Source organism: Amborella trichopoda, chromosome 2 (assembly GCF_054954075.1).
Source record: "Amborella trichopoda isolate Santa Cruz 75 chromosome 2, AtrichopodaSantaCruz75HAP2 v2.0, whole genome shotgun sequence".
Lineage (NCBI taxonomy): Eukaryota > Viridiplantae > Streptophyta > Magnoliopsida > Amborellales > Amborellaceae > Amborella > Amborella trichopoda.
The window spans coordinates 16,604,021-16,623,513 of NC_142337.1; the positions used below are offsets into that span (position 1 = coordinate 16,604,021).

At 38.9% G+C, this 19,493-nt stretch overlaps 1 protein-coding gene across 10 annotated transcripts in view; it reads right to left on the reverse strand.

The window, feature by feature from the left end:
- The window catches only part of LOC18445756 (Rab3 GTPase-activating protein catalytic subunit), a 63,072-nt gene that overhangs the window by 42,074 nt on the left and 1,505 nt on the right, over positions 1-19,493 (reverse strand). For 6 of the 10 annotated variants that reach the window (XR_016050451.1, XR_016050450.1, XM_020674475.2 and 3 more), the window contains 2 exons: positions 19,072-19,266; positions 7,945-8,045 (listed from right to left, as the gene is read on the reverse strand). Coding sequence is in view for 5 of the 10 variants with exons in the window: in XM_020674475.2 (XP_020530134.2) it covers positions 7,945-8,045; positions 19,072-19,266 (296 nt within the window). In the remaining 5 variants the exon portion in view is untranslated. Of the gene's footprint in view, positions 1-7,944; positions 8,046-8,744; positions 8,902-19,071; positions 19,267-19,493 lie in introns of those variants that run through there. The other 4 variants (XM_088859902.1, XM_088859901.1, XM_088859904.1 and 1 more) reach the window with 3 other exon arrangements.

A 19,493-nucleotide genomic window follows, 5' to 3' on the forward strand; every position in this document is an offset into this window, starting at 1 on the left:
GAACCTGGTTTGGGCGTCCGCCTGCAAGAACTGATGTGTGGGGCCTTCGGGTCATGGTGTGCAAATCCCATTACTCTGTAGATCTCCTTCATCCTACCAGCTTCTCGAGTGTTATCTTTTCCACCAGCTCTCTCTGGATCGCCTTCTGAGGAATAGGACGAAGAGGGTGTATGGGGTAGTGATTCAGGAGCTATCACAGAAGGTTCAGTGGATTAGGAGGACTGGTCAGGGAAAACAGGGGAATATAGGTCAGACGGCAAGGACACTGGTTCACCTTGGCTAAGATCAGGTGAAGGTGCCGCGGGAAACTCAGAAATTGAGTTATCCTGGGAGGGAGCAGAAGCAGGTGGTGAACCAAGAGGGGGCTCAGGGGAGGCTTCAGGCTGGGTAGGGGTCCAGTAGGTGACGGGGGGAGGAGCCCAGCTGGAAACGGGATAGGGGCAAGGGTTGAAAGGCAATGATAGAGGAGGGGTGTAGAATGATAAAAGAAGTGATATGGGTAAGGTTGGGGACCAAGGTCGAAAGGCGAAGTAGGAGAGAACTCATATGGGAAGAGTACCGTCATTATCCTGCCAAGAGGAATTAGGAGAGAGGGTTGAGGAAGAAAGGGGCCAAGAAGCTCAGAGAGATGAGAACGGTCAAGGGGGGATAGATGGAGGGAGTAAACCATGATGATGCCGAAAGCAAGAAGTGAAGTGTCCACTTCCATTGTCAGTGAAGAGGCAAACAGAGAAGGGTCACTGTGGGAATGGAAGGGAAGGGGTAGGAATGTCACGGATAGAATAGAGGGGGACCCAAAGTGAAGAGGGAAAGTGGGTCTGGCTCTCTCATCTTTGGTTTAGGCAACCTCTGGAAGGCACAGAGAGGACCTGTAAGGAGGAAAGGACAGGATGGAAGCTAGCAATGCCTGGCTCGTGGAGAACGGTGAGCTCTGAGAGGGGGTAGGTTCGCTGGAAGGCCTAGGTGGATCTTCATAGGAGGAAAGGATAGATGGAGGGATGCCGTTAGGTGGACCGTCAGGGGGTGGTTGTGGCGAAAGGCCGAGTGGCAAAGGGAGAGGTGGGAGGGTATCTTGGGCAGAGTGCATAATGTCATCCGAGGGGACAAGGGCTGCTGCCGAAGCAATGGAGGGCAGCGAAAAGGTGGCAGCTGTCTCCTCATGAGAGCCTGGGACACACGGGGATAGAGGCACCTGCAGCATGACCAAAGAGACAAGCTTCAGGGCGACATGTGTAACTTCGTCCGTAGGGGTCCTCAACACGTGAGTCGGGTCAGCTACCGAGGCCCGATCCATAGCCCCAACCGAGGAAGACGGATCCTTTAAAGAGCCCGACAACCCAGGAGAGGGTTGGCGAACTATGTTCTCTACTACCTCCTTACGGAGTCGATGGATAGAGGAAGCCGGGAGACCCGATGGTAAGTGACAGCTGTGTCCAACCCCACCGCCTTCTGGGATTGGTTCTGTGTGGGTGGGCCCCAAGCATGCGAGCGGCACCGACTCTCTGACTCCACCGTCCCCGCCGTCCCCAGATGGCATTGGGAGGATGCCACGTGGTATCCACTGGGAAGACTGGTGACTGGCCGAAAAGCTTGGCCGATTGTCTCTCTTGCCAGGAAAATGGTCATGGGGGTTCCGGTGGTGGCGCCGATTGGCTTTGCCTGATTACCTGGAAACGTCGTACCAAGAATGGGGTGAAGAGATCTCTGGCAGCGAGTGCGGACGGCTATCTATCAAGTTAACCGAGGGGGGAGAAGCCTCAGACCAGGCCAGAGAAATCGAATAGAACGTGTTATCCACTTCTATCCACACACAAGGTGGGATATTTTTAGGGTCCAGGACCTCCACCAAGAGCAGGATGGATCCTAGTGGTCGTGTTTCCATAAATTTCCATCGAATCGAGATCAAATTTCCACAAGTTTCTGCTATTCTCCTAAAACTTGCTGGAGACCAGGCATGGAGTGGCAAATGGTGTAGCGTGAGCCAGACTTTTGCCTTCTGAAAGATCCTTCCTATGGGGACCAAGCACGAAGACGCAGAGTTGCCCCTTTGAAAATCACTGATTTGGAATCCTGCAACACCTGGCAGGTATGAGCTTGTGATGAAAAGGTGAAAAGATAGTCTCCTCATTAGAAGGAGAGGATTCAAAAATCTAAGAAGAAGGTATTATGACATGTTTTTTATTATATTAAACCTTTGTTAAATGCAGAGTAGAACAAAAATATATGAACACAAGATTACAAATCAATTATGCTAAGCCCCAAGAACAGAAGTAGTTCATATAACCAAATTGTCAAATCACTCAACTCAAAAAGGATATGAATCACATCAGCAGAATCGCATCCAAAGTATATCCATGAGTAGACCCAGCTGTATCTCCTAAAAATCTCTTCACAATCAGAAACACATGCCCAGTTCTTCAAGAATAAGATCCTAGTTATCGTTGAGTTGACTGGTATCATAGGGGGTGGTGTACATTGTCTTGGTCGTAAGCATTTAGGAAACTTCACATGATCCCTATTTCACACAAATTTAGCTTCTTCATTCGTGCTCCTGTTTCGCTTATACAATAAGTACTCTAAAGATGATTTTGATCCAACTGAAGACCACATACATGTCACTAGCTAATTCAATTCCAAACATTTTCATCTTCACCTAATTCTAGCGAACAGATCATCATGCGGCACTTACTAGATAAATTGGACCACAGCCCTTATCTTATCATCTTCATCCTCTTTGGACCTTACTGCATATGTGGAATCAGATGTCAGTTGTAACCAATTATGTACCAGCTTGTAACCTGGTTACCTGACCCATGACACTGACAGCCCAAACCCCTACCCCAATGTACTGTATGACCCAGCACATTCTTTTGACCTTTTCTAAATAATTGTTTTCTAAATAATTGTTTTTATCCCCTCCAGAAATTGGGGTTTGCAAGTTGGCATCGCGTTACTGCAATATATATAGGAACATTAAATCCAATTTAAATTAGTTAAAAAACAAACAACCTTAATTATGGTCCCTGGTATAGATATGAATGCAGGGGACGGAGAGCAGGGACATTGCTCTGCATTTTTAAAAATCCAGGATAGGGATACAGAAACAACTTTCTTATCTGACAAAGTGAATATAGCTTCCATAAAGCGTTAACTCTATGTATCCAACAAGTTGATGCATACACCACATCATGATGTAAAATATTTTATTTTATAACACCGGTACCTTAAGCATATTCAAGTATCTATGCGTCAGACTATAAAAATAGAAACATTTGGCTTTTTTTTTGCAAAAGATACAACTTCATCTTCTGATGTGAATTCTTCAAACCCTTTGACTCTATAGAAATAATTCTACTTGGGCACCTCCTATATCGTAACTTACACAACAAGTTATGGGCCCACAATGTGTAGTTCTAGTCTATAAATAGAAAGGACTAAGTGGATGCTTTACAAAAGGACTACTTTCCCTACTTTGTATTAAGCACTCTAGGGCGTGCATCGACATGACCAATTTCTTCAACGCAATGGATATCAAGAGGCTTGTGGAGAAGATCAAAACTATAGCTACCCGAATCGTACCAAGGTTGCGATTCCGAACATTTTGGTTTGGAATCACGATTCTGTGGTTCCAAGGATGAAACATGAATCTAGAAGACACGAATCACGTTTCCCAGTTTCATGGAACGCGTTCCATATTATTATATGAATCTTGATTCTTAGAAGGCTGAAATCTAGATTCCATATCACAGAATCTGCGATTCATAGTTGCACAACAGTGCGATTCAGCGTGTGGGAGATGATTCCAATTTTTTACAAATTGTGAATCCATCTTGCTTGGAAGCAAGCTCCACATCATCAAAATTCACAGTTCTTAGATGCACCAAACAATGTTTCAATCGACATCGAATCAAGTTCTAATGACATGGAATCAAATTTCAAATGCAAATGTTGAATGAAATACTTTCACAAATTGTATGTTGTGGGAGGAGTTCCAAGAACTAAATCTATGCAACCGAAAGAGTTCTCAGAAATCTTTTGTATCATGTTACAATTTCGTACAAGGTTAAATACCCCTGATTTGGGTTTCAAGATTGTGATGTTGTGAACCAAAAGCCTTAATAAACTTTCGAGATGAATCCATGTACAATAATCTCTGCCAAGTTACCCAACGGATTTATCAATCTATAAATCAATAAGTGAGCGACAGTTCCACCTCAACATAAGATATTTGGGTGGCAATTCCACCTCAAGGTAAGACATTTGGGTGGCAACCCCACCTCAAAGTAAGATGTTCATATAGGATGCTTGCAATAACCAAATGCTTATTATTGATCATTTACTATACCAAGTAAAGGATTATGTGGGGCATATTTGGTAGGTGATTAATAGAATGCTCATTAATGTTCATCCACAGCACCGAGTAAAATGCTTATCACTCGTTATATCATTGTATACTTGATGGGGTATGGACATAAACCCCTAAAAAAAAAGGAAAAGAAAAAGGAAATGGGTTAACAGTGATCGAAATTCATGGCCACTTGCAGTCCTTGGATTTGGAGGAAAAAGTGAAATCTTGGTCTTTCAAGCTAATATCAAGCTATGGTATTATTTATAGTATCTGCTTGGTTTTTTACAAAGATAACTTGCGTCAAACTATAGTATCATTTGTCTATCCCCAATCATCTATATAAAACTTTAAATCTTCTCTCGCAAAATATTTCTCTCTTATACTGGAGGGGATGGGTGCACAATTCCAAAATTATGGGAATCTCGATTCCTAATCAATGGGGAGTGGGGACAATGATTCCAGTAATATAGGAATACCGATTCCTATTTCGTCGGATCGTGATTTTGAAAGTCATTGAACTGTGTGGGGTTATGTGTGATTCTTGAAAGGTAGGAGACCCAATTGTAATATGATGGGATACCGATTCCTACAAATACGATCACAATGCCTATTTTATCGGATCGCGATTCCGATTATTGAGAATCCTGCCTCCAATGGTTTTCATTGTCCGGACGGTGATTCCGAGATTAGGAATCATCTGGCACATGCGATTCCACGATTCCGATTCCTGAAATGAATCGGAATCATAGGCATTTCCAACAACTATAATCAAAACAAAATCAACTAATAAAGAAAGGAACTCCCATCAAACACTTTACAAATAACTTCCCAATGTTGCAAAACCTTTTGAGGCAAAGGACAGCATGTGATCAATGTTAATATTAGTGGACATGCCAATGCAAATGGGCCACGGCATAACATTCATATGCTAATCATGATGAACTTGGTTCTTAGTTTTCAGTTTTGGTTATTTGATGAGTGAGTGATTAGAGCAACAACACTTGGTTCGAGCTCTTAGTATGGCAGCAAGTATAGTTACCCCAATCGATTTAGGAATCGAAAGCGTGGAATAGTCGCCGGATGGAAGATTCATGTTTTCAAAAGACGTCAATAAAAAAGGAACTGTGGGGTCGAGATTCCTATTTTTGGGAATCGAGATTCGACCAAATTAGAATCGAGATCCCTACATAGATGGAATCGAGATTCCTAGAACTTTCGAATCAAGTTTCTGACCTAGTTGGAATCGACCAATATGGAAACAAGATTCCTTCATTTATGGAAATCGAGATTCCGACATCGTTGGAAACGGGAGGGAACTTAGAGGGAAACAATACATGTCTCCATGTCATTCATTGACTGGCATGCCATACATGCACCTTTACATTATTTTCAACATCTTGGAGTTTCAATCTCTCCATTGGATTAATGCAATACATACTTAAAGAATTAAGTAGCAAACATGGACTACCACTTTGGTTTCTATTGGTAATTTCAGGTTAAGAAAGATGACTACACGTTAGAGCGTGAGATTAAGTGCCTAGCTCAAGAAGTTTGATGTCTTAAAAAGTTCTAAACATCACTTTTTAGAATCGAGATTCACCAATCGCAGAATCAAGAATCAATAAATATTGAAAACGAGATTTTGCAAGTGTTAGAATCGATATTCTAGACCCCACCATGGAAACAGGTTCCATGAATATTCCTAATCGGAAGCCGAATCGAGTTTTTGAAAAGAAATCACAACCTTTGGTGAAAGATTTGGGTAATTATGGTAGCAAGTGACAAGTGGCCTGTAACAAACTATATATGTGAAGGAACATAAAAAATGGATTTTAAATAGGAGTCAAGCATAACCCCTATGCAAAAAACACTAGGTACAACATGGAAAAACTAATGTGTGATGACCTCCTAAAAGATGGCTAGAGCATACCTTCATGTCCATTCTTTTTTCTTTCTTTCGCCAATTAGTGACTATTTTTAGGAGAATGAAGAGATTGAGGAAGATGCCGCGCATAGAATTACAGCTGGGTGAGCGGAGTGGAGACGTGAATCTGAAGTTTTATGTGAGTGCCGCATACCAATGAAACTGAAAGGAAAGTTCTATAGGACAGCTGTAAGACCAGTTATGCTTTATGGGACTGAACATTGGACGGTCAAGAAACAACATTTCCACAAGATGAGTGTAGCTCAGATGAATGACTGGGAACACAAGAAAAGGTAGAATTTAGAATGAATGCATTGGAGAGAATTTAGGTGTGGCTTTAATAGATGAGGGAAAGTAGACTTAGGTGGGCTGGTTATGTGCAGCGTAGACCTAAGACATCAGTTAGAAGTTGCAATTTGGTTCAAGTGGAAGGATCCAAACGGGGGGGGGGAAGGGGAAGGGGAAGGCGTAAAAGAGCATGAATGGAAGTAGTGAAAAGATATGGTGATATATGGCCTTACTGAAGGTATTGGTTCTTGATAAACTAGAATGGAAAAACAAGATTTATATAGTCGACCCAAATAGTTGAGATAAGGCTTGGGGGATCACGATGATTATTATGATCAAGTGGTGACTAATTTCAAGTCCATTGTCAATGCAAAGTAGCAAACCACATTCTCGACATGTGCCGAATAGGCCATTGTATCTTTGTCAAACTGAGGTTTCACTTATTCAATTGTACCTTCATTAAGGGTACCACATAAATCCCATCCATATTTTGTATAATATGTTCTTTCAATAAAAAACAGCACCGATTGGGAGGGCTAATTTTGTTCAAGTATAAGGCTCTAAAACGGGCAAAGGGAAAGCACAAGAGGACATAGATGGAAGTAGTGAGAAGAGATATGGTGACTTATGGTTTGACTAAGGGTATGACCCTAAATAGAGAAAAACGGTGAAGCGGGATTCATGCAGTCGACCCCAAATAATTGGGATAAGGCCGGGATAATGATGATGGTGATGTTCTTTCAGGAACTAACAAAGAATATCGAGCATGATTACAGTACATATGGTGGCTAAATTCCGGAACCATTACCATATCTAGTTTCTACATGTGAAGAAAGGATATTGGTTAACTTTGTATTATGCATTTCTTTTTTAGAACCATTCTAAAAAAAACAAAAAAGATAACTCTTTTGAGGAAAAATTTCTCACTTGATCCATTAAAGCACTTAAAGAGTTGGTGTTGCCAATGGATATCCATGACCATTCTTGATCATATATACCACGGATGAATATTAAGTCCTCAAATCTCCTACCTCGCACATGGAATTATTCCCATATTACGTATTTGGAGCCTTGATACCCAAAAATGAAAAATATTCCATCATCCCAATAAATTCACCCACTAATAGACAACCTATGTTGTTCAAATGGTTGATCCAAGAATGAAATGAAATTAGAAAACCTACAACTCCAAAGATTCACATATCAATATAAAGCTAATCCTCGGTTTGAATTCTGCCCATGCATGATCATATTTCCAAAATGCTAGCCTAAATTCAAATTCAACAATGTTCTTAAAGTAAACAATTTGCAGAAAACAAGCAAGTCAAAAATTTTCTAAAATGCATAATTACACAAAAGGTATACGTCTTACAGGCATACTTACTCAAAAGCTATTCCCAGCTGTTTAATCACTGATGTCGGAGGCATTATCACCATGCTAGAGGCATTGGAATCAACCGCTGTGGTCAGGTCCTGTCCTGAATTCTGGAAATCCGCCATTACAGCACAACTTTTAACCACCAATTTGTTTCATAAAATAAATTTTTCATTAATACAAGATCTGAAATTAGAACATATCATGTTTGAACTCAATATGTGAATTTTCATATCATCAATTTCTTTAACAATGCAAGAACAAAACTAGTAGCTAAAGAAAATACAAAGAAGACGGCCTATTCACTAGAATTTCTTTCTTTTAATTTAATCGCTAAAAGATTGTTCATAAGTTTATATGATATTTGCATCACAGATGGGGACCATAAAGGCTATATGAAAGCTTCAACAAGTTTGCTGCGCACAATAGATGTGTTACCAGCCCATAAGTTTCAGATTTCTTTACCCCAATTTCTTTGTAACAAAATTTGATATGCTCCACCAGAACAAATTTATTTGTGAGTGGAGCAAATCAACTTTATTGTCTCCGGAACTTGGCTCCGAGTTTGAAATTGAACTCACCTTTTGCAGTTGATTCACAATAATTCTATTGACACAATGGAGATGGTGTACGCCACAATATGTGGGGCTCTAGGAATTGAATGCATTGCATTCATCATTAGAGGGGGCAAGCAAAAAGTGGCATCAGCATGGCTCTTATCACTGAGAGACTAGTTGAACAGCGAATACAACAACAAAGTGATAACCACACGTCAATAGTTGGGAAGACCCCAAACATGGCAATGTTACCTTTTCTGTCCAATAGGATCGGAGAAATAGATCTAGAATTTCCTCCTAACTGCCCCATGGGTCCAAGTGACTACAGTTTTATCAAGACCGGACCAATCATCAAAGTGGTGAGGCCACCTGCCTGATCCGAACCGGCTGCTTCAGCAGTAAGACCAGACTTCAAAAATAAAGGAAAACAATAAAAACATTACAAAAAACCAGTGAATACCATTCAAAGCCCAGTCTAAACCCGCTTGTGCCAAGTGGTTCAACTTGTTCAACCATTGAAGTAGCCGGTTCATACTGGTTTTGACCAATCTTCCAGTTCAGTGATCATATGGGACTAAATACAGGTCCGGTACCTGGTACAATTGATCATGCCAGCCATTCCAGTCCTTTCATAATAATACTGTGTCATCTGCAACATATTCAAAAAGTATACATGTTCATTGTAGACGATTCTAAGTTTGAGCATAGTTGGAAATGCATCATATGTCGTCATAATGTCATGCCTTGTGAATCTTTTTGCCCAAAAAAATGACTATGCTCCTCACCTTCTGTTCCACTCAAGTGTCGCATTTATCATTGTTCTCATATCTTTTTCAATGACCTAATGCTACATTCTCAAGGGAATGAAATTATATAATATCTTGCAATTACTTCCAATATTTGGATGATTGTGGAAACCAGATACCATATCACCAACTACATCATAAGCATCAAGCCCAGCACAGAGTTCCTCAAGGTCTCTACACCATTGTCACAACAATGACTCTCACAGGCCCTAGGAAATGCAAGCCTTCGAGATGCACCTCCTAATTAGGTGGCACAAATAAAGATGAGGATTTCCTTTATGGGACTCAACAATGTGTTGGGTTTTGTGGCCTTTAAAGGCCTAGATGGCTTGATAAAATAACGAATATGCACTTTACTGGGAGTGTGTATGTTGATTGACCATGGCTTGAACGGTTTATGGCCCTGGCTATGTCCAAAACGCTTACCCTTAGGCATGTGGCACTATCGAGAAGGGTTTACAGTGGGTCGAGGTCGAAAGATGTCCAATGATGTTTGTAGGCCAAGAGAATTGTGTGGTCTCCTGTGTATACATGTTGGCCTGTTAGAGCAATGGCCAAAGCCTTAACAAACTTCTGCACAGCATGTACACATGACAACCGCATTACTCGGAAGCAGCCATTTAGAGGGACATGTGTACATATGCATAGAGAGAGCCCCCTTCGCACCATAGGGACAAATGTTGGACTTGCTCTTAAAGGGGGGGAATTGTAATCCATATTCTAGGATCATGGTTCCATTGTTTATTGTCTAACATTGACAAGCCAAATATGAGCCATCTGCATTGAAACTATGGGACATGGATCTTTATTGGATTCGATAAGAAAACAGCAGTAGATCATTATTCTTAGGTCAAGTGGAGTGCGTTTATTATCGCTAATTTTGACCCAATAGTACCAATCCATTTCTAAAATATTTCATTTTGGTATTAGAAAGATTTTTATAATTTTTAGAAATTTTTCAGAATTTTAAATTTACTTCTGTTGCAAGTTCATTGAAAGGGGTATTTTCAAAATTTTCAAAACTAGGAAGGGCACATGTGGGGACCAAGGATCCCACCCCCACATGTGTATGCCACCCATGAGTGGGACATGTGGCTTTGTGGGGCCCAACATGATGTCCTAAGGGTTGCATGCCCCTCTTATTTAGTTTGTACCACTTCTAGTAACAGTTTGGTTAGTTAGGGAATTATTAAAAAAAAAAAAAATAGATTTGTTTCCTATTCAAGTGGGAGTTTTAAAATAAAAGATTATTTTAATGGGGAGTTTGGTTCATAGTTGTTAGAAATGCCTAGGAACCCGAATTGTTTTAGGAACCGGAATCGCGGAATCACATCCGGCTAGAAGATTCCTATCTTAGGAATCGTTGTCCGTACAATAGGAATCGCTATGAATGAGATTCCTAGTTTTTGAGAATCGTGTTTCGACCAAAATAGATCCAAGTTTCATCCACTTATGGAATCGATATTTTCCGTCTTCCTTGGAATCAGGATTCCCATCCCCCTGGAATCAACACTCCAGGAGTCAAGATTCTTGAATATGCAGAATCGAGTTTCCGACATCTATGGAATCGAGTGTCTGACATATGTCGAACATAGATATGTTGTTTCGAATCATGATCCTAACATACTTGGAATCAAGTTTTTAAATCATATAAATCAGAGATCCATGCCAATTTGAGATCGAGATTTACAATTATATGTCTACACCATGGTTTTACTTTTAATTGTATTTGTTGTATTTACCAATTATATTTTAAATTTAAAGTAAAGGCCATCTAGGGTGGCACAAGTAAAATAATGAAACCCTGCAACCACTAAAAGCATTCAAAGGAAGATTTCGACTCCAAATTGACATGGAATCAAGATTTAATCTCGCTAGAATCCATATTCAATATATTTGGGAACGGCTACCCGCGATTAATAGGTACAAGTTTTCAAAGATGTGTTGGATTGAGATTCTGAAATTAAGGAATTGAGTTTCCCTGATTCCGATAAATGGTTTCTAAAGATGTGTTGAATCGAGATACCGAAATTAAGGAATCGAGTTTACTTGGTTTCGAAAAAAGATTTCTAAAGATGTGTTCAATCGAGATTCTAAAATTAAGGAATCGAGTTTTCTCGATTCCGAAAAACGGTTTCTGTGGAGATTCCTTAACGAAAACGTGGAATCGGGTTTCGGAACCGAAAATACGAGATCGGTGGAGAGATTTCGGTAACTATGATTTGGTTTGACGAAAACTCTAATTATTTTGACTTCCTACAGATTTTGGAAAAATATTAGGAAGTTTTGGATTGGTATAATTCTAATTTAAATAGAAGTTGAACTTGGTCCAAATTACAAGGAGATAAGGTTCCTAATAATCCTCTCAAAATAATGACGGTTGATTTGTTGGATGGATGGCTCAGAGTTGTTCTCTCTCACCCCACAGATTTTTTAAGTTCCCATTGGTCAAGATGTGTCATTGGATAAGCAATATCTAAGGAAAGAATTCCCATCCAAATAGAAGGAATTATTTCTATTTAAACACCATTGAGCCCCTTTCTCTCATCACACATATTTCTCTCTTCTTCCATGCACCAAATCTCTCTCTTTCAGTAAAAAATAAATTTTTCTCTCTCCACCTTTCTAGAAAAGGTTCATGCCACCCAAAAATTGATAAGACAAGGGTGGCACATTGAAACCCTAATTAGGGTTTTGCTGTTTGAAGAAGAAAAAGGGGTATGCCTAGCCATAGGAGGATTCTATGCCTTCAAGCCCAATCCTAATTTGTTCCTAAGGGTTCCTACAAACCATTGTAAGGTTTTCATGTTCTCTAAAACCCTAGATTAAGAGATATTGCCTAGCTTCCCATCTCTGAAATTCTAGCAAGATCAAAAGGGACCAAAAGTACGGCATCAGTTAGGGAATCGGGTGTGGGGTGTATCAAACCCTGTGGGTGACTCCAGGCATCATCTAATAAGTCTTCCCAGTTGATTTTTAGTCATATTTTAGATTTTTCTGTGGATTTTCAAGAACATATTTTGTACTCAAAACTACAGTGAAAGATCGGTAATTGCACCTAGGTGATTTTTATTTGCTTTGGAAGTAAAAGCAAATATCTTAAGTTGTATTTAGGATTTTAATTTTAATTTACAGAAGTGTATAGTGGCCCACGTAAGTAGAATTCAGGTATATTGAATAAATAAATAAATAAGAATTTTTTTTGAAATTACTACCTTGAGTTCCACATAGTAACTCCTTTCACTGGTATTAGAGCCTATATTCTAGGAGTTTTTATTTGAGTCTAGAAACATGGCATCAAAAAGTTTTTTGGCTGATTTTATTAAGTCTGAAAGATTTGATGGGAAAAACTATACTAGTTTGAAGAGAAAAATATGTTATGTCCTCTTCAAAGAAGAACTTATCCAGATGCTTGTTGATGATCCCCTACCTTCCTCAAGAGGCAATGTTTAAGAAAGGCAGTCCATAAGGGATGCCTATGCTCAGTGGGAGGGCAAAAACATCCTGGCAAAGCATGTTGTACTTATGGCCATGGATGACGCCCATACTCTCGAGTATGAGCCCTTGAAGACTGTAAAGGAGATTCATGAATGACTCAAGGCAGATTATGCCACTCCTTCGCTCACTAGAAAAACAATGGCTATGAAACAAAATTCAGATTTGAAGATGAAGGAGGCAAACTGATAGACCCTATACAGCAGTTCAGAGCTTTAGTTTGCGAACTTGAGGCTGCACAAGTTAAGCGGATAAAAAAATGCAAATCTGCCAGTTGCTGAATTCTATACCAAGCTCATGGGAAGCTTCATTTCAGCCCTCACCAGTCACCACAAGAGAGAACATGCCGAAATTGGACGAGGTCATTACCAAGATTAAAGCCGAAGAAGAAAGGAGATTGACTCACAATATTTCAACCTTGAATAACGATGCGAATCTAGTAAAAACCTAAACACAACTCGGGTTCATTCAAGAAGAAGAAGGGCAAGGGCAAGAGTAATAACAAAACCAACGAGAATGAATAGGGGAATAATGGGCATAAGAAAAAAAGGGATTTAAAGAATAACCAGTGCTATAACAGCAACAAATTTGGGGTCATTGCAAAGTTTTATAGAGCACCCAAGAATACGATCCCAAAAGCGATAAGGAGCAGGCTTTTGTGGTCCTTGAGACCATGCTAGATGACCTTAAAGTGGGGTCGTGATGTTTTGACTCAGGGTCCACAACCCATGTCTCAAACACCAAGGATGGGTATAGAATTTTTAAGCCGATTGCCCCTAGGGATCAGTATATCTATATGGGTGGGAATCAACAAACTGAAATTCTGGGTACTGGAGATTTCGTCCTTGAACTTGAGGATGGACAAAGTATGATCCTAAAACAAACCCTTTTTGTGCCTGAGGTGAGGAAGAGTTTGATTTCGTCCTTCAACTAGATTGGCTAAGGCAGGCTACTCCACCATTTTTATTGGTAATAAGGTGAAAGTTAAGTATGGGTATGAATTGGTCATGAATGGTCATCTTGTAGATCGTTTCCTTTCAATTGAAATAAAGAATTCCATTTCTGATGTCGTGTTATAATGATAACAAAGATGATACATATATAATGGCATGTGAAACTAGGGCACATAAATCCTAAAAGGATGGAGAGATTAAAGAGAGAAAGATTAGTAAATAATCTAAATGGAGACTTAACCAGAGCCTGTGAATCATGTGTTCAAGGCAAGCTGGTTAAGAAATCTTTTGTGAAAGCTCAAAGAGCTACTGGCATAATAGAAGTTATCCATAATAATATTTGTGGAACTATAAATGTGGAAACTAAGGGCCGAAAGAGGTACTTTATTACTTTTATTGATGATCACACCCATTTAGGCCATGTTTATCTGTTAAGCAGTGATCAAAAAAGCGCAGCCGGGTGCCTAGGCATTTTGGGGGCCTGGCAGCTACAAGCCACCTAGGAATAGGGACGGGTAGGGACCATTCACATAAGAATCAAGATATAAGTTATAATATAATTATTATTTATTAATTACTATCCATAAGAATTGGTTTTGGAAATCGACTATTACAAAATACCAATTTCATCCAATGTTTATGACTATTCACAAGAGCTAAGTCCAAATCGGTAAATGTTTCATCTACAAATATGTAAAAATATCAAATAAGTAAAACAAAACTAATAGGATATCAAAACATCACACATTGTACAAAATAAGAACCAATTATTCATAAAAGAATTCGATATACGACCAATTCATCATCCAAACGAGTTAATATTCAATTAATCACTTTATCAAAAAAATATTCAATTAATCACAAAAAAATAATTCCAACTACAAACATGTAAATATATCATAAAAGGAAAACAAGCATAAAAAAAAAAAAAAAATCTAATGATTCAAAACATAATACGTTATAGCAAAAAAACTCAAAACCCTTATTCAAATATCATGACATAATGCTCTAAAAATACACAATGAAAACAATGTTCGGCTTAAACCTCGTTTATTCGATCGCCAAAAGTCCTCACTATTGACCACTAGAAGCTCCAAAAAGTAGCACGAAGCATTGCCTTTGATTTCATAAGAAATTGAAAATTTATCAATCTTTCAATAAATCACAAAATAGAGCGTTTTAGGGAGTTTTTCTCTCTTTAGATGGCAAGGATTTGGTTTTGGGGGCTTAGAGTGTCCCCAAAACTCTTTTTCCTCCTTTTTATGAGGGGGAATATACTATTTTGACCATAGCCAACGCCATTTTTCCACCCTCAGCAACTTGCATTGAGGCGGCGCCTAGCGCCTAAGCAATGCCTTGTCCACCTAGGCGGGTCCTTCAACGCAGCCGCCTAGGTGCCCCGCCCAGGTTCTACCTAAGCATTTTAAGCGATTGGCTGCCTAGGCGGCTAGGCAGCCAACTTTTTGAATACTGTTGTTATGTGAAAAGTCCAAGCCTTAGCCCATTTCGAGGTAGAAACCCAAACAAATTAGAAAATTAAAGTCCTTAGATATTATAGGGGTGGAGAATATTCCTCACAGCCATTTAAAGAATTATGTATTAAGCATGGTATTATACATCAGTTATGTCATACACTCCTCAGCAAAATGGGGTTAGCTGAGAAATGGAATAGGACCTTGATGGAAATGGTGAGAAGCATGATGGGACATGCTAAACTCTCTCTAAATTTTTGGGGAGAAGCTGTTTTGATAGCTAACTATATCCTTCATCGAATTCCCACAAAAGCTGTCCCACTAACTCATGACATTTTTCACTAGTCGTAGTCCGTCCTTTGATCACCTCAGGGTGAGGGGATGCTTTGAACATGTCCTAATACCCCATCAAACTAGGACAAAAGCAGATCCTAAAATCGTTAAGTCCATCTTCACAGGATAACCACCACAAGGTAAGGGATACCGTCTCTATAATCATGATATAGGGGTTGTTCTTCAAAGTAGGGATGACCATTTCCTTAAGAGTTCCTCGAGGGTCGTGCAACTCCGAAACAAGCCAAGTCTATGAGATAGAGAGTGACTCGAGTCATGCCCTAGATCCTGAACCACCTCATCCTAGGAGAGGTAACCGAATTAGGAGAAAACCTGAGTTCTTCACCTACTTAGGAGAATATTATGAGAGAATTGAATAAGAATCCCTACACGAACCCTGTTCCTACCAAGAAGTCATAACTTGTCATGAAAAAATACAATGGGAAAAAGCCATGATTGATGAACTTAATTCGGGCAAACAAAACAGTGTGTGGGAACTAATGAAACTAACTCCTGATAGAAAACCCTAACCCATAGGCCGCAAATGAATTTATACGATGAAATTGAACTCGGAAGGGAAGTCGAAGATATACAAAGCCAGATTAGTTGCTAAAGGGTTTACCCGAAAAGAAGGAATTAGATTATGCTGATACCTTCTCCCCTGTAGAAAAATTCCCCTCCATTAGAATCCTAATAGCCATAGCAGACCATTTCGACTTCGAACACCCCCAGATGGATGTTAAGACTACATTTCTGAATGAGGAGCTAGAAGAAGAAATTTATATGAAACAACCAGAGGGATTCATAGAAAAAGGAAATGAAAACTAGTGTATAAAGTTAATAAATCCCTTTACGGACTTAAACAAGCATCAAGGCAATGGTACATTAAGTTTCAAGAGACCTTGTCATCAGTTGGTTTTTTGACTAACCAGGATGATTACTGTATGTATATCAAGGTCAGTGGAACTGACGTTTTTTCATCTCTCTATATGTGGATGATATGTTAATTGTCAGTAGTTCGATGAGTCTTGTATTGGAGACAAACACTTTCTTGTCACAATACTTTGACATGAAGGATCTTGGAGAAGCATCATATGTTTTGGGAATCAAAATTACCCGAAACAGAAAAGAGAGAACTATTCAATTATCTCAAGAGATATATTGTAAGAAAATCCTTGAAAGATTTGAAATGAAAAATTGACGACCCATATTAACCCCAATTGATAAGAAGACCAAGCTTAACCTAGTCATTTGTTCCATTACTCCAGAAGAAAAGGAAGCCATGCAGATAATTCAATAGCATATACACATGTCAGCCGTATTATTAGGAAGCAGCTCTATAAAGCAACATGTGTACATGTGCATAGAGAGTGCCTCATTTTCACTATAGTTACAACTGTTGGACTTGCTCTTAAAGGGAAGGGACTCTAATCCACATTTCAGGATTACGGTTCCACTGTTTATTGTCCAACTTTGACAAGCCAATCATGAGCCCCTACATTGAGATTGCGGGTCATGAGTCTTTGTTGGTTTAAATAAAAAAAAATAGTGGATCATGGTTCTTAAGTCAAGTGGAGTGTTTTTATTGTCGCTAATTTTGACCTAATGGTACCAGTCCACTGTAAAATATTTATTTTAGTATTAAAAATATTTTTATAATTTTTATCATTATTTTAAAATTTATTCTGCTGCAAATTCATTAAAATGTATTTTTGAAATTTTCAAAACTAGGAAGGGCACATGTGGGGACCAAGGATCTAGCCCCACATGTGTGTGCCACCCAATAGTGGGACGTGTGGCCTCGTGGGGCCCAACATAATGTCCCTAGGGTGGCACGCCCCTCCTATTTAGTTTGTACCATTTTTAGTTACAGTTTGGTTAGTTAGGGAATCTTTTAAAAAAAAAATAGATTTGTTCCCTACTCAAGTGGGAATTTTAAAATAAAATATTTTTTAATTAGGGCATTTGGTTTGATGAAAACTCTAATTATTTTGACATCCTATAGATTTTGGAAAGATATTAGGAAGTTTTGGATTGGTTATAATTCTAATTTAAATAAAAGTTGGACCTAGATCAAATTATAAGAGGATAAGGTTCCTAATAATCCTCCCAAAATCATGATGGCTGATTTGTGGGATGGATGGCTCAGAGTTGTTCTCTCTCACCCCACAGATTTCTTAAATTCCTATTGGTCAAGTTGTGTCATTGGATAAGCAATATCTAAAGAAGGAATTTTTACCCATATAGGAAAAGGAATTATTTCTATTTAAACACCATTGAACCCCTTTCTCTCATCATACATATTTCTCTCTCCTTCCATGTACCAAATCTCTCTCTCTCTCTCTCTCTCTCTCTCTCTTTCATTAAAAAATTCATTTTTCTCCCTCAACCTTTCCAAAAAAGGGTATGCCACCCAAAAATTGATAAGACAAGGGTGGCACATTGAAACTGGAAAAGAAACAGGGGTATGCCTAACCATAGGTGGATTCTATGCTTTCAAGTCTAACCCTAATTTGTTCCTAAGGGTCCCTACAAAGCCTAGTTAGGTTTCCATGATCTCTAAAACCCTAGAGTAAGAGATATTGCCTATGAAAGCTTTCCATCTTTGAAATTTCAGCAAGATCAAAATAGACAAAAAGTGTGTTATCGGCTTGGCAATTGGGTGTGGGGTGTATCAAGCCCTGTGATGGTAACTCTAGGCATTATCTTGTAAGTCTTCCCAATTGATTTAATTATTTTTCAATCATATTTTATACTTTTTTGTGAATTTTCAGGAACATATTTTGTACTCAAAACTATAGTGAAAGATTGGTTATTGCTCCTGGATAGGTTTTGTTTGCTTTGGCAGTAAAAGTAAAGATCTTAGAGTGTATTTAGGTTTTTAATTTTGATTTATAGCAGTGTATGGTGGCCCATGTATGTAGAATTCAGGTATATTGAATAACAACAAAATTTTAATTTACTACCTTGAGTTCCACAAAGCCACTCCTTTCACAATGCAAATCATATGACAGATTCAATCAATTACAGAAAGTAACTGCAAAGGTAGAACTGGCTATTCAAGAAAAGTGAAATCATCGGCTTAATATAACTTGTAAAGGTCAGGCTCTGAGGTTGACATGCCAGCACAAGGAAAAACCAAATGAATTATTACCATCTACATAAGAAAGTGGTACATTGAGAACAGCCTATCGTCATTGTGGTCCATTATTGGTCTTATATTTTATTTATCCAAGATTTGTGTAACCAACAATGCGATACTTCTGCCTGAGTGACACATTTCATCATGCAAGAAGACAAGCTCTGCCTAGGCGCCCACAGACAAAATAATTGCAGTGTTTGAGTATGTTATCTTACAAGGCACAGCAATAATGAGAAATTGTTATGTTTAAAATGGCATCCCCAACCCCAACAACAAAAAACAACAAAAATAGAGGCCTAACTTCATAGTGAAACATCTCAAACAAAAACTCTTCATTATGATATATCAAACATTTAATAAGGAAGACATTTGCATTACCTCCACAGGGATAATATCCTCAAGATGCTTCTTATTTGAGTTTTCATCCAAATCTGAATTATCAAAACAAAAATCTTTTATTTTCTCCCGCTCTGCAAATGCTTTACCCCTTTTCATATTCTTCAGATACTGTTTCCAGTCTCTTTTTGCTGGTTCCATGGATTTACATATTGGTTTCTGGGACTCATTCTTGTCCTGCACAGTGATAGAAACAGTTCCATGTCTAATCTCTGTTAAACTTAAAGCCTATTCCGATAGGAGATTTCATGGACATCCAAACAAGATATGATACTAAAAGTTTTTCTGTATACTAACAGAAATCAACTGTAAAAGTGAAAGAAAGATCAGTTCATTTGTACTTAAGCCAAAGACTGTATTCTCCATATCAAATGTGTTACAAGATCGACCAAAAGCATGAAATT